At 35.1% G+C, this 15,355-nt stretch overlaps 1 protein-coding gene across 4 annotated transcripts in view; it reads left to right on the forward strand.

The window, feature by feature from the left end:
* The window catches only part of flvcr2b (FLVCR heme transporter 2b), a 32,557-nt gene extending 17,202 nt beyond the window's left edge, over positions 1-15,355 (forward strand). For 3 of the 4 annotated variants that reach the window (XM_038287496.1, XM_038287494.1, XM_038287497.1), the window contains 6 exons: positions 1,065-1,175; positions 3,393-3,498; positions 3,701-3,812; positions 5,869-5,924; positions 8,337-8,488; positions 13,101-13,452. In XM_038287496.1, the coding sequence (XP_038143424.1) occupies positions 1,065-1,175; positions 3,393-3,498; positions 3,701-3,812; positions 5,869-5,924; positions 8,337-8,420 (469 nt within the window). In that variant the 3' untranslated portion in view covers positions 8,421-8,488; positions 13,101-13,452. Of the gene's footprint in view, positions 1-1,064; positions 1,176-3,392; positions 3,499-3,700; positions 3,813-5,868; positions 5,925-8,336; positions 8,489-13,100 lie in introns of all 4 variants that reach the window. The other variant, XM_038287495.1, reaches the window with a different exon arrangement.

A 15,355-nucleotide genomic window follows, 5' to 3' on the forward strand; every position in this document is an offset into this window, starting at 1 on the left:
TTGTTGAATTAAAAACTCTGTCATTAAAAGGAAATAAATAATATCTCTAACATGCAGTCACACTTTTTTAAATTGTGGTTTAAGACATTTTTGCATTTTTCAAAATCAGAAACTCAGTTTTTCAGTTAGGCAGCAACACAAACTGTTTTGTAATTACTGTCCGGTTCCTCCTCTCTTCTTCTTTAGTGTTTATCTGTAGGCTGTTTGGTCTAAGCGGTTGTTTAACCAGGTGCAGCATGCTTTTTTAACAGTGACCCCTCTGATCGTCCTCAAGGGCCCTCAGCCTGTGCTGACTCCCATGATTCTCAGCTGTTTTACTTTCAGGAGCCATATTCTGCAAATATGATGATGCAGAAGGATTATTTCCCATATTTTTAAAAACCTGCTAAACACGATAAGATTGGTTGTTTGATTAGCATGGGAAAGGTTCAACTGTTTTGCTTTTTGTTGTCCAGTAATTCTGCTCTAGCTGCAGGTGATTATTAACTTTAGCTCTGGCCTTTAAAAGACAAACAAGCAGCTTTGCAATGTAGGTGAACCACCTGAGGCTGTAAGAGTGGGTGCAGCTCACCTTTCCTGTAAAGGAAATACCCAAAATGCCTCACTGACGCTGAAAACTTTGTCTGAAACCTGTTGAACCAAAGAAAAGTTTTCACTGATTTTAGCAGCTCCCTGTCAGCCCTGCTGTGTGGCGTCCCTCCAAGCATTAAACTATAAATCATCTGGAAAAGTTGCAGGTTTCAGTCCTTGCGGTGAAACACACCACAGCATGGATGTTAGAGTGCCATGCCCTCACATTTTTTGATGTAGAAGAAATCCTGTGGGTGTTCAGATGGTTTGGTCAGCTTTGAGTCCATATGGGTATAATTTAAATATAATAAAACAAAGTTATTCCTTAGAAAAGTAAAAACAACAACAAACAAAATCAACAACGTACCCCTACTTTTTTGTTCTGAAAATATTTCTATTTATTTAAGAGATAAGGTGAAAAACATTCCCCCTGCGTTTTAAATTTCTCATATTTTACATGTGTTTTTTTTTTTTTTTGCTTTGTTTATTTACAGGCAAACTACTCTTGCTGTGTACATCATGACGCTAGTGGGGATGATCATATACACTGCAACACTCGACCAGAAATACCTCTGGGTGGTGTTTATCACTGCGGGAGCTCTTGGGTATTTTTATGTTATATCTACTTTACTACTTATGAAAACCATTAAAATAGTGACTAGAAACATCTGGTGTATGAGTTGTGTTGACATCAGACTGCATAAACTGGTAAATGCATAAAATACCTTTATTTTATATATGGCTTGATTTTTTTTAGAAAAATCAAAGCCTAAATATTATTTTTAAAATGATTCTTAAATACGTTTGTAAAACAGTGAAATGCCTTGAATGTTGAGCTTTTCTAATATTATTGAAGAATCTATAAGCATGATGGTATAAGCATTTAATATCAGCCAATGACAATAATTATTGATCAGTTTTTTTGTTTTATCTATTTAATATAAGGTTAAAAAACAGAATTTAAAATGTAACCCTAGTTAAATGTAACCTTTATCCTTTAGAAAGAGCTCAGACCTCTTTGCCAAGAGAACTTAAGAAAATAAATACTTTTTTTTTTGCCCTCCCTCATCCAGAATGCTGTGTGGTGTTGGATCAGAGTTCAGTGAAATCGTATCTCGTCCTATCTGACGTATTTCCTCCTGATATTGATCAGTTGTCTGTTTTAATATGTATTGTTATTGTTTTACTGCCTAGCATTGCTTTAAAGCAGGGGTGCTCAAGTCCAGTCCTCAAAAGCTACTCTCCTGCAACATTTTGATGCACCCCATTTTTAACACACCTGAATCAAATGAGTGACTCATTATCATGCCTCTGCTGGGCTAAATGAAGGGACTTAGTCTTTTGAGTCAGGTGTGTTATAGAAGAGCTGCATCTAAAAGTTACAGGATGGTAGCTCTTGAGGACTGAACCTGAGCACCCCTGCTTTAAAGTGACATTTTTCTCTACTACCTTCTCAATAAATCCCAACGTGTTTGATGCACAATAGATTTAGATACTTTTATTCAACTGAAAATGTTGCATACTTCTAGAAATGAGGATAAAATCCAAAAAGAAGGATCCCTTTTGAAACATGTGTAATTTAACTCCCATTTTACTAGAAATGTGTATGTCAAACATGATTTATATCTCTTTTAACAACCAGTGGAAAAAATTACATCTTCATGTTTCCACTGATTATTGCTTTTTTTCGAGGGATGAGCTCCAGGAGTTTAAGGTTAAAATGTCTCCCTTTAATAAATTTTAAGTAATAATGACTCAGATTTTTTATAAAGTTAAATCCTGGACTCTGGGTGGATCATCCGAAAATATTTATTTTACTTTTACTCAAAGGAAATTTTATTGGATTTAAATATTATTTTAAACCTCTCAGAGTGCATATATTAAAAAATAATAATTAAATGTAAAAAAAACAATATCATATACTTTTATTCTCTCAAAGAATAAAAGGAGAAATAGGACAATGAAAGTAAATTGCAAAAAATATTGTCATATAAAAATGATAAAATAAATTAATTTGAATTAGGAAAAAATATTTTCTTTTGAGGAATAATAAGAAGGGGGAATTTTTTTTTAATCCAAAGAATTTTAGCCTTTAGTACAACTATTAAAAGATTCTATACATTTATTATATCAGGTAAACATGTAGAATAAATTAGTACTTTCTGTATTATCTAAGAAAATATTTTTAGATTTAATGGCCATTTCAATACATATACTTTTTTGGGTTGTTTCATTCTAATGTTCTGATATTATTAAATTTGTGAAACATAGTCATTGTGAATTATTAAGTCTAAACATGGATGCAATTTACCCATATTTGGAAACGTAAAAAAATATTATATAACAATATATTTCTGTTTTCTTATATGACTATGTATAAACATTTAAACAAAACCAAAGCTCAGCATGTCTGTTCTTTTAATTCCTCATAATTAGATCAGAATATTTATCCAAAAAGAAAATTAAATCTGGAAGGCAATATGGTGTATGTTTTATTTTGGAACAGCTGTAGTGTAAGAACACTTTTACTTTCTGCCTCTACTGCAGAGGGAAATAAACATCTTGCAGTTTCTAATAAAAGTGTCTGATGCCAAAACTTTGCTGTAAGATCTGACATGCCCACTGCCATAAAGCTATACCAAAGATTACAGGGAATTTAGTAGGTGCAAAGTTTTCTTCCACATGTCAAGTATTGTGAACAGCTAAGCAACTATGCAATGATGTTATTCTGAGGTTGTATACAAAAATATTATCAGCTTGATAAATCAGACTGCAGATGGTTTTCTGTGCTGAATCTCATCTGTGCATGTTTGTGGCCCCAGGTTCTTCATGACAGGCTACCTACCTCTGGGTTTCGAGTTTGCAGCTGAATTGACGTATCCAGAGTGCGAGGGAACTTCCTCAGGGTTGCTGAACTGTTCAGCGCAGGTAGAACTGTGACTCCTGAAAGTTCACTATAAGAGCATTAAAAACAATATATAGAGAGGAAACAAAAGAGAATCTAATTAATTCATGAGTACCAGTTAATTCAATTTTTGTTAAGTGATTCAAGCAGATCTATATTTAAGTTTTGTGGTGACTTAGATGTTTTCTGTGAAGCTGCTAATGGATTTATTTTCCGCACACGCAGGTGTTTGGCATCATATTTACCATCTGCCAAGGGAAAATCATTGACAAGTTTGGCACCTTGGAAGGAAACATTTTCCTCTGTGTGTTTCTACTAATAGGCTCAATAATGACAGGTATGATCTGTTTACCACATTAATACAAGTGTGGAGTCATTTCAAGCTATTGCTGTTAAGTCATTCATACAGAAGTGTGCAACACTGATCTTTGCCTTTCTCTAGCTCTGTTACTGTTTTACTAGATCCTGTTTGGAAGGTGGTACATTCCAAGAATCTTGCTCATTGCTTCTGTGTATTTTCACACTGTAAAAGGTCACATTTTAGGAAACAAATAAATATTTTACAGCATAATGGCAGCTCTCTTTAATCCAGAACACTATACAGAGACCAGTGTTTTCCTTAGGGATTGGAGTATTAGAAAAACTATATATAGAAATGTGTATGAAAATGAAAATAAACTGTTTCCTGACCCTGTAATCCTTTTAAACAGCAAAAGTTATATATATATATATATATATATATATATATATATATATATATTTTTTTTTTTTTTTTTTTTTTTTTTTTTTGATTTTTTTTTATTAAACAATTAAGTTAAATAAACGGAGCAAAAGATAAAGTTATAGATAAAGTTATTATGTATTAACTGTTCTTCGTAAATAGTTGGTAAAATCAGTGGCAGCGCTAAACATGTAGGTAGGGTCATTTAAACCATCTGCTGTTAAATAAAATAGAAGTAAAACACTGGATAAATATGAATACAGAACAACAAAGAGATACATTTTGACTTTCAAGAAAAGAAATGCCAAAAAGTGTTTTTTGATATTTTGTTGAGAGCCATTTAAACACAACCACTAAAACAAATACTGCTCCCAATTTAAAAACTCTATAGGTTAGATTTAAGTGTGCAACTTTTAAAAGCATAGATAACTGTTGAAAAATAAGTTATGTTCTCGTGCTGTTTGTAGCTACTGTGAGGTCGCTCTATCCTTCAGCGATCATTAGGGGCCACACCACAACAAACCCATTTTACACAGGTTAAAGACACACAACCATGCACACACACACTCATACTTAAGGACAGTTTAGAGAAGCCAGTTAACCTAACAGTCATGCACAGTGAGAACATGCAAACTCCATGCAGAAAGAGCCCAGACCAGGAATCGAACCCAGAACCTTTTTGCTGCAAGGCAGCAGTGCTACAACCCAGGAAAACTGCTAAATAGTGTTAAGTTATAATCAACCCTGAGATCATTTTGAAAAGTTTTAATGGATACTCAACACAGAAAGAAAAGTTCACTTCCTTTAAGAAGACTGTATTATAACTTTTTATAGCCAGATAATGCTATTTTAAATAAAGCCTAAAATAGGCAAGGATATATGAGCATTTAAAAAAAAATTTAAAGGATTCAACAGTGCTTAATTTGAAGGTGATAAATAAAGTAAAACTATATCAAAATCAGTCGACGTTTGCTAAAATACAGGAAACATGCATAAGGAATCTAGCTTTAAAAATCACATGAGAAAGCAATCTGAATTTTTAATTATGCACAGTAGCAGTGTGTTGTCAGTCATTAAATGTTACTGACCTGCCTTAGTCAATACAGAGCCACTAAAGAGTTTTTGCTAGGTTTATTGAGACTTTTACGAGCAATGTTTAACTTTTAACAATATGCATAAGGAACAGAGGCGATAAACTCTGTGCTCACTAGAAAAACAGGAATCTGTGATGGGACTTTATTCTCTCAAAGGTCACCAGACTGACTCATTTATTTACTCAGATTATCAATCACTTGTTTTTGTCATAATGGTTTTTAGAAGAAAATGCATTACTTCTTAGAAAAAAACATTTTCCCCAAAGTGTAATTTCTGGTTAATTATTCTCTTTTCTCTTAAAATCCACACAGCTTTAAAGTTTGTTTTATACCAGGGGATTGGATGATATGGTTCACAGTGTTTTTTTTTGTTTTTTTACTGTTTTTTATTTACTACAGAGTATTTTTAATTAGCCTATTTCTACCATACTTGTATGATGCACCATTTAAGACTCAAATTTGTTGTTTTTTATGCATAACCCATGATTGCATGTTTTTGCTCACGGCCGTCATTATGGACGCAATATGAGAATCGCATTGCTCATGATCTCGTTTTCTATGTCTCTGTGTTGTTGCAGCCTTTATCAAGTCTGATCTGCGGAGACAGAATGCAAACCAACTTGCCAAAGAAGAGGTAAGTGTTAAAGTGAGGTAAGGGGTGGTGACCTGGTCAATAAGAGAGAAATAGATAATGGGGACATAAAGTAAAAAAAATGGCTTGATAATGAAGGAGATCAGAAAAAACCCAAAAACAAAACAATTATATATAATTTTAATGCCTTTATTTGGAATAGAATTTACAAGATATAACCAATAATGTTAATGTATTTTCATTTTATTTATGTGAGAGGTATTTTGCAAACAGCTTTATTTAAACATATAATTGGCATTGCTGCCATTTGCTGCATAAAACAAAAGAATTAAATGACAAGTTTTGCGATACAGAGGTTTTAGCTAACATACACTGTCCAACCAAAAAAAGAAAGAATCCTAGTTATTGTGATGATAACACACAAAGGGGTGTTACTGTTTTCAGAAGCTTACACTATCTAAAGAAGCAGATTTTCCAATATTGTATTTTAAAGTATATATTTTAAAACCTGAGATCGATTCAAGTTACAGAACATTGTTATTTCTCTACAATAAGTCTTCAAACTCATTGATACTTAGTCACTTAAACCAGTCATCTATGTTTTTGTCAAGATTTACACCACTTACAGACCAGGGAGTACAGATAGAAATACTATAGCATTATGACATTATCACTACAGCAAGTGCATTCAAAGGATTAACTCATTATTTCTAGTATCTATTGTCCCTTTTTCATTAAATAAGATAATTAATATAAACAACTATAATAGTTTTTTAGACCCTCCTTTGACCAGATTAAAGATACACCACAACATTAAGAAGTGTCGATAGTCTTTGCAGGGTCATCTGTGGTGCATGAAGAACTTATTGAGCTCTCCAACCTGTTATGTTTTGACCATGCTAAAACCTTCTATAAAGATATTGTGCTCTAATATGGCCAAATATCTGGGTCCTGTTGGTCCAGCGAATGACCCTAGTTGCAGAAGTGCAATCTCATCCATGAAAATGGTCCTGTGTGCTGACCGTTCTGCTTCCGGTTGCATGGTGACTGTATAGGTTTCCATCTGGGTGCAACAAAAAGGATTCCATCCAGCAAGGAAAATACAAAACTGACCCACAATCTCCATGCTGGTAGTTACAGTGACAAAAGCAGGTCCTTTGTACGTAGAGATAAGTTAAGGTGGGGCTTGCTATGAAGAGAACACACACATGCTCACCTCCAAATTGCATAGAGACTACTTCCTAAGAGATCTAATAAGCATTGGGACAGTATGTTTATGATACAATTATCAAGTGTGAAGCACAGAAACCCCCTTTACCTGCAAAGTCTTCTGCTGTTGGTAAGCTACTGAAAATAGTAATAACATTTATAGATACCTTTAAGACACAATCCTTAGACGGATGAAAAATCCCAATGGATAAAGTGCTTGAGTCTAAACCTTCCCAGCATTGCAGTAACTGATGGAGGAGGTGCAGAAACGTTTTATGTTTAGAGTTAAATTGTAAAAAGGTGAAAACTCTGGTGGTGCAATAGCTGTAGGTTTACCAAGGAATTATCAGTGAAACAAATCCAGTATTTGGGGAGCAGGTTAAGCAGACTAGTGTCACGATTCACTTCAGTTTGAAAAGAGCTTTTCAAAATTTGCCTTTATTTAGCCCCATTTTAAAGCATTCCTGGAGACCTTAGGTGATAGTATAAAAGTGGCTCTTAAGAATTAAAAGTGTGTCACTTTTTTGATCAGGGTCAAATTAAGGTTGAAGCCTACTTATCACTGGAGCCTCTTAATTGCTTTGTTAAATTTGGACGGGGATTGCATTTCTTTATTTGACTGGGCAGTGTGTTTATTTACATCTCCAAACAAATCTAGAGATTCTGCTCTTGTGATTCTCCCTGTTCTTTTACTATTCAGTCATGTTTTCTATGATTCTGGATGGGTCTCCAAGCTTTGTGGTGAAGTTACTGCTGGATACTGACATTCTTAGTTTAAGAACAAATTACTCACTCTTTGTGAACATGCCCTTTTGCAAGCTTTTGTAAATTCTCAATCATGGCGACCACAAAACAGGCTTAAATCTGAGACAACTTTGCTTAGCTTTTCTAAAGACCTTTTGACAACTATCCAGGTTTCTTTGTAGATTCCGCTGGCTCGTAATATAGCTGACTAGAGCTCTAGTTATTGCGAGCCAACAGAATCGACAAAGACTGCTGGATAGGTGTCAAAACATCTTTAGAAAAACAGAGCGAAAGACCGCACTTTCTCAGAAACCGCCACTGACTCTGAACTTTTTCTTAAACTGTCATAAAGCAGAGTTTGATCTCCACAGAACAATTTCACTGGCTTCGCAAATTCAAATTAATTCATCCTCAGTCAGTTTCTCATGAACTTCAACCCAGACTGGAGCCTCATTCTTTTGAAATTGCTGAATGAGAAGTGATCGGCAGCTGTTGTTTTAGGCGGAGAAGCGGATGTTGGAAATAGACTACGGAGCAACAGCGCAAATCTCGTCCCAGCCACAAACTCCTTCCTCTCAAGTCTGATCAAATAAAAAAATTCTGTGTACACAAAAAAATCTTCTCAAATTTTAGCTCAACACAGAATCAGAAAGGTAGGAGCACAAAACAATCACACACCAATGTTGATGATCTTGGCACCTTCTGTACACTCTTCACTGTGCACTATTGTATACTCTCACTCTGTCTCTTTGTGATTTTGAAATAAATAGATTCACCTTAGACAATACATTTCACTAACTTACTACTAATAATCAGGTTTTGGGCATGTACCAAGTATGCAGAAATCATTCATATCAAATTTAAAAAAAGCTTTTTACCCTTATTTATCTTTTTAAAGATTTCTCTATTCTAATTTAACATTTGGTGTGTTTGTGCATGCATAAAGCTTAACTTACTCCACTTCTGTAAAAGGGTTTGTCTAACCAAATATACCATTTCAGGTGCAGCTCAAATGAATCCATCAACAATGTCATACTTTTAATTCTCCATTTAACTACATTCCTTTTAAGCTTTGATATCATGTCATCATCCTTCCACCACAGTGCTTTAATGTCAGCATCGAATAACATTTTGACTATTACTTCAAGTTTTAAGTTGTAATTTTATGAGGTTCCTACATTTTTTTCAGTTTTTTTCACATGCAGCAACCATGCAAACAAACATAAACTAGGGATCAGCTCCCATCTATGTTTGAATACTGGGAAATTTTGAGCATGAACAATCTTTGCACTTCCTTAACATACAGTGCCTTTTAAAAGTATCATACCCTTTTTACCCGTTTAATGTTCTACAGTTCCACAGCCTCAATTTCCATTTTCTATGCAATATAATCTAGAACAACACTGCGAAGTTTCAAAAATAACATCTGAAAAGTGTGTGGGCCTATTTTTACTGCTTTACGATTATTGGGATACTATCTCTCTATGAGTTTTGATATTGATTTACCTTTCCAAAAACTTACATCCAATTCCAGATCATATATAAATAAAATTTCTTAATTCTTACCAGTTGTTTGTAATAGATTTATGCCTGAACTTTGACTTCCCCATTTTAAAACATGAATCCCTTTGGATTTTATCGTATCTTTTTTGGCCACATGGTGGAAAAAGTATTAGTTTCTTATCTTATCTCACTTTCTTTCACGTTTGCCCTTTTCCCTAGTTGGCTTATGCCATACTGCTAACATAAGGCCTACTACCTTTCTTTTTGTCTCTATTCCACAAACACAGAGTACCTGATTAATTGTTACCCGGACAACAGATCCTTAAACTGGAGATGTGGATCTCTGCAGGTCTGACAAAGTTACCATGGCCTCTTGGCTGCTTGTCTAATAAACTAACCTTTCTTAGATTATGTTTTAATAACCGATTACAAGTTTAGTGTCACACGGGTTAACTGTCCCCTGTGCTAAACGTAAAGCTATCTCGATGGCAATGTTATTAGAGTATTTTGGTGATTATATTTCAACATTAGTGAGAGATTACGTGCATGTCACCAGTTTAACATGTAATCTTAAGGCTATAACATAAATTTGTCAGGATTTGTGAGACTATAGCAGGACCAAAATGCAGGAAGTGGTTGTGCCTGAATGTCCGCCCTAACCCCTACATAGGGCACTATACTGTATAGTGGTTATACCACTTTATATGAGTGTTCCAATGTCTAGTGGATGAAAAGTAGTGGACTAAAAATTTCTTACAATGCACATTGAAAAGTAGTGATCATCCATGGTCACTAGACGAGCAGATATATCCCGGAATGGTTTGCGAGAGCTCTCCTGGCAAAGCATCATTTTGGGGGTGAGTGTAAACAAAGATGCTGCAGGGATCGAAGTCACCTGACCAACAGGGAGTGAAAAGTACTGATCATCTCTCCGAACAGTTTTAGGTCCACTATATAGTCCCCACTCTATATAGTGATTGAGGGTTTATGTCAACGTTTTGGTTCTTTTTAAGTTTTGTTTTTGAGTTTCTGTTGGTTTTATTTCCATTTTGTGTTATTCTAGTTGTTTTTGGTTATATTTGTGAGTTCTTATGCATGTCTTGTTTACCCTCTTGTGCCCTCTTGTGTCACTCTCCTTCTCCTAACTCCCTTCTAGATTCTTCTGTCCACACCTGCTCCCAATCTGCTGATTAGCCTTGTCTTTTCGTTCAGTCTCTCATTTATACTCCTCCTCTTCTTTAGTGTTTGCTGGTTCCTCGTCGTTACTTAGCTTCTCTTGTGGGTTTTCCCCTGTCGTCTCTTGTATTTTTTTGGTTTTCTATATTTAGTTCTTGAATTCTGCCTATGTTGCCTTTCGAACCTTCATTAAATCATCTCTGCATTTGGGTCCTCAACTAACTTCCACCAAACCTGACAGGTTAGGGGTTAAGGCGAACATTCGGACACAGTCAGAGACTTGGAGCCAGCATAAAAAATAAAACTATTTTATGAATACAATTTGAATGATCGGACTCAAGGAGCAAAATAGGGAATGTGGTAGAGATACAAACCGTATGACAGTAACTGAACAAACAGTTGTGAGCATTTGAAATTAGGGGGCTTATATACAGAAGGAGATGTTTACAGAGGCGTGGAAAAAAGAAACGAGCAATCTGCTGCAGATTAGGAAGAGCTCAAGCTAATGAATGCAAAGGAAGCTGGGGTAAGTGAGTACTAAACAGGAGCAGACAGAGAGGAACAAAGGAAAAAAATCTACTAGAGTTGTTATATACAAAAAAAATGGACCAACTAGGCAACACAGAAAAAAACAAACAAAAGACTCAAGAGACTTCCAGAAACTGAAATACCCAAGGATCCTGACAGAACAGGCTTGTAATTAAACTAGTGCTGTCAATCGATTAAAATTTTTTAATCGCGATTAATCGCATCAATGCCTGAGTTAACTCGCGATTAATCGCATTTTAATCGCAAATTTTTTTTCTGATTGAAAATCATTTAAATACTCTCGATGACATACAAAAAATACATACAGGCTAGGTTTGTGCCAATGTTCTTTTTTTTAAATGAAAACAGGTCACAGATACTGATTTATGCCATAGAAACATATGGCAAGAAGATGGGGAGGCATGTAGCAAAAAATAACAAATATGTAGCCAAAAAAAAGGCCCTGAAAACAGGCTGATGTAAAAGACAGTCTTTACAGTTAATACAGTCTTTTGAACAAAGACAAGCATTTTACCCTGCTGCTATAAAATGTAGTACAGTTAACATTAGATGTTAATTAACCAAGATAATAATGAACAATTTTCAATCAATACATCAAAATCAATAGACCGACATCACTAGATGGAGGTAGTCTATGAAAGTTACTTTTCAGACTCTTAACAAAAATGAGAACACACACACAAGCACCCACCCACCCACACACAGACACACCCACCCACACACACACACGATACCGACCTGTGACAGCAAGAGTGCCGTAGCAGATTCCATTTCACCTCAGTAATCTGTTTTCTCAGCGTATTTCAGGTTGCTACTAGTTACCAGACACTCAACTTGTTTGTTGGTGGTGGGGCTTAAAGAAAAGGCACTAGCGTCACCCAGTGTATGAGCGTCTTTTTTCCTTGAGGAGCTCCGCTCTTGAAGCCTATGAGAAATGCATACACTGGGGGAAAATAGCCCCGCCTCCCCGCAGGCTGCAGCGGGATGTACTTGGAAAATTTTACCATAAAACCACATAGCGTTAATCTCACGTTAAAAAAATTATCGCCGTTAAAATGGCCTCGCGTTAACGCGATAATAACGAGATAATTTTGACAGTACTAAATTAAACCCTTCCTTTCATTTCAAAGTACTTCAATTGGACACTCTCAGTGAAATGTGTTTGTTTCAGGGTTCAGCCTCTAGATTAGGTGACTTTTTCTTGTAAATATAATATTAGTTTCTGAAAGTTATATTTGGCCGCCTGTTTCTTGTATCACACTTTCTACTGAAAATAGCAACTAGTGAGAAGTGTGACAACCAACCTGAGATAAAAAAAAGGGTTCATGAACAATGTTAGCAGTATGCACATCCTCTCTATCAGAACACCTGCCATCATTTACTCCAGCAGAGAAATGCAATTTTTCCGATTCAAGCAAATTATTGCCTGGTTTCTGCTGTTCAAGAAGATGCATGGAAAAATAATTAAAACAACTGTGGTGAAAGGATTTCGTTTTTTTTTTATGTACTTTTTAATGTTCTTAATGTGGAACAATGTTAGTAGCCATGCCTTTTGTGTTAATGTCTACATAATCTTAAAGGTATAGTGGAGGATGTTCTTTTCCGGGTGGATCATCAAAATAAGCGGTCCTCCTGATTGTCAATCATTCTGGTGATATTTTTACGTAAGGCCATCCTACGTGCTCGTCCCAATTTTCATTTACCGGTGGTGAGTCTGACATAGTGGAAAAATTGCAAATCTTCTTTTGGAAAGTGAGCTTGTATGAGCGATACAAACAGCAACTTTTAAACAGAGCGTGCACGAGGAGAAATAGGCCGACCCATGCTCTCACACATGTTTCGGCGTTTCCTCTCAGGAGTGGGTACAGGGTTGTGCATGTGCGAGTGGAGAGGGCGGGTCTTTTTAAAACTTTGCGAAAATCCTCCACCTTACCTTTAAGGAAAAGAAATAATGTAGTAAGAGCTTTTGGTGAAGTGGCTGCTATTGTTGTAAATAAGACCTTTGTGGTAAATCCACACATCTCTTTTGATTCACAGGAACCTACCAATTACACTACAGAAAACTTGGACTCACCCACCATCATCAAAGAAGTCCAGTTTTAGGGAATTACATTTCCTATCAACATTTTATATGAAGAACTGAAAATCATAAAACTTCCAAAACATTTTCCTTTTGAATTGACCAAGACAAAGGGTTGACTGTCAGTATTTTTTTCCACGTTAATTACAAATGCCTGGCTAAAATAAAGCAACAAAGTTTGATATTTTGTTGAACCACTTTTAGATTTGATTACATCACATATTAGCTATGGCATTCAAGTGCATAATTATGTCTAAACTGGCAATGTGATCTTTGGGAGGAGAACAGAATGACTGTGAAAACCCAAAACTTTTTGTTGTTGTTGTTGCTGTTCTGCAGACATCATAAGTATTTAAATACTCAACTAAATCCATGACAACATGTGCAGCTGCTACTCTGTTCAATGCCACAGGACCGGTTTAAAAAGCGGATAAATCCAAGTTGTATCAGTGAAGGGACAGTATTAACTTTAGTTTTAAAAGCTAAATGGCTTATATCTATGTAGTCCTTTTTTAAAGACACCCTGACCATTCAATGCACTTTAGACAGAGCCAATTTCACCAGATCACATTCATGTACCAACACATAATTCTGATTGTTCCACATTAGAACACAACATGGTGATATATGTATTGGTCAAGGAAGACAATGACATGTAGCAGGAATCAATCCGATATTTGTTAGAGTTTCTACTGAGACACAGTCATCAATCTCCCTGTAGACATGCAGATCATTTTCTGGAGCCCCTGGAAAGGCGCGGTAAAGGTCCTCCATATAAATGATTATGAACATTTGGGAGCCATGTGAGGGTTCTTAGCTTCAGTTACCTTCAGTGAGAATTATTTTATTTACCTCATCCAGCTTTGTTTCTCACAGGTACAGCTATTTTACATCTTTTTAATTGAATTCCTCTTTAAGACTGTTCTCTTGTAAACACTCTAGTGTTTTAAATTCTCTACTATTTTTTAAGAGTTAGAGAAATTGGCCTCTATCCCAAGATATCTAAAACTCATTCAGAAAAGAAATGATGGATTACCAATTAAAAGCACTTAAACGCTGATTAACTTTAAACAGTAAAGGATAAATGACAATCACACTTCAGCTATCGTTTTCAAAACAATAGCTGAACTTTAACAACTTTACTTGTTTAGTTTCCATTTTAAGGTTGCATTTCTATAAATTGTACTGTGAGATTATGTCCTGGATTAAAAAAAAATATAATTTAGGGCCTTTAACTTTTTTCAAATGGTTTAAATTTGTGTACAGTGAAGTAAACGATATAATTTTGATTCTTTTTTATTTCCTAAAAGTCATGCATATAAATAATTTGCAACTTTAGTTTTGAATGCGCAGAGGTTAATCTAATTTAAATTGAAAAGGACTAATGCATCAATAGAAGATTTGACATAGAAAACATCGATTTTCCAGCAACAAATAAATAAAACATTCACACCAATGATAATTTTAGTTTGACTTATCCTAACATTCACATTTTTTAATTTTACTCTGTTAAAAAGATGTGCATGTTTTGCTTTTTCTAATGTAGGAAATGTCCATCAAGAATATTTTCAAGGTAATTGCTGACAGTTTTAGGTGTGTAAAATGTCAGATTTTATGTCTTCCCTTAAGTACAAAATCTGCTTAAATACATACCGATCCTTCAATGATACAAATGTCTGTATTTTTTAACATGTCCTTTTTGTGTTAGGTGGTCTCTTTTGTTAGTTTACAATGGTTTTATAGACAGCCACTGTGATAGTTTTCCCTACATAGGGTAATAGACTACTACTTTCTGCTCTTGAAGAAGTATTTTCTAGAGTTAAACTTAGATACTAAAACTCACTAAACAAAGTCTCACTTGTTTTGATAGAAATGTTATTGAACTTTAACACTGTTTATTTTTTGATAGAAAAAGTAAGCGAGTAGTTAACTGAGAGCATACCGTAAGTAAGTACACCCAGACACACTAGAGGGCGCTGTTGATCCATTTCTGTTGTGGTCCAGCAGGGTGGAAAAGCTTGATTTTTGACATTTAGGCTCATGTTAATGTATGTATGATGGCTCTGCGCTTTTTTTTCTTTTCCACTAGTTGTCAAGTCTTTAAGCAGACTAGTAATTAAAATCTGAAAATAGGGAAAACTTTTTAACACAACTACAGCAAGTGCCTTTTCAGAAAGAAAGGAAGCAGCTCAATAAAAAAAAAATGAGTCAA

The sequence above is a fragment of the Cyprinodon tularosa genome, unplaced genomic scaffold (assembly GCF_016077235.1).
Source record: "Cyprinodon tularosa strain WSP-4 unplaced genomic scaffold, ASM1607723v1 ctg24, whole genome shotgun sequence".
Taxonomy (NCBI): domain Eukaryota; kingdom Metazoa; phylum Chordata; class Actinopteri; order Cyprinodontiformes; family Cyprinodontidae; genus Cyprinodon; species Cyprinodon tularosa.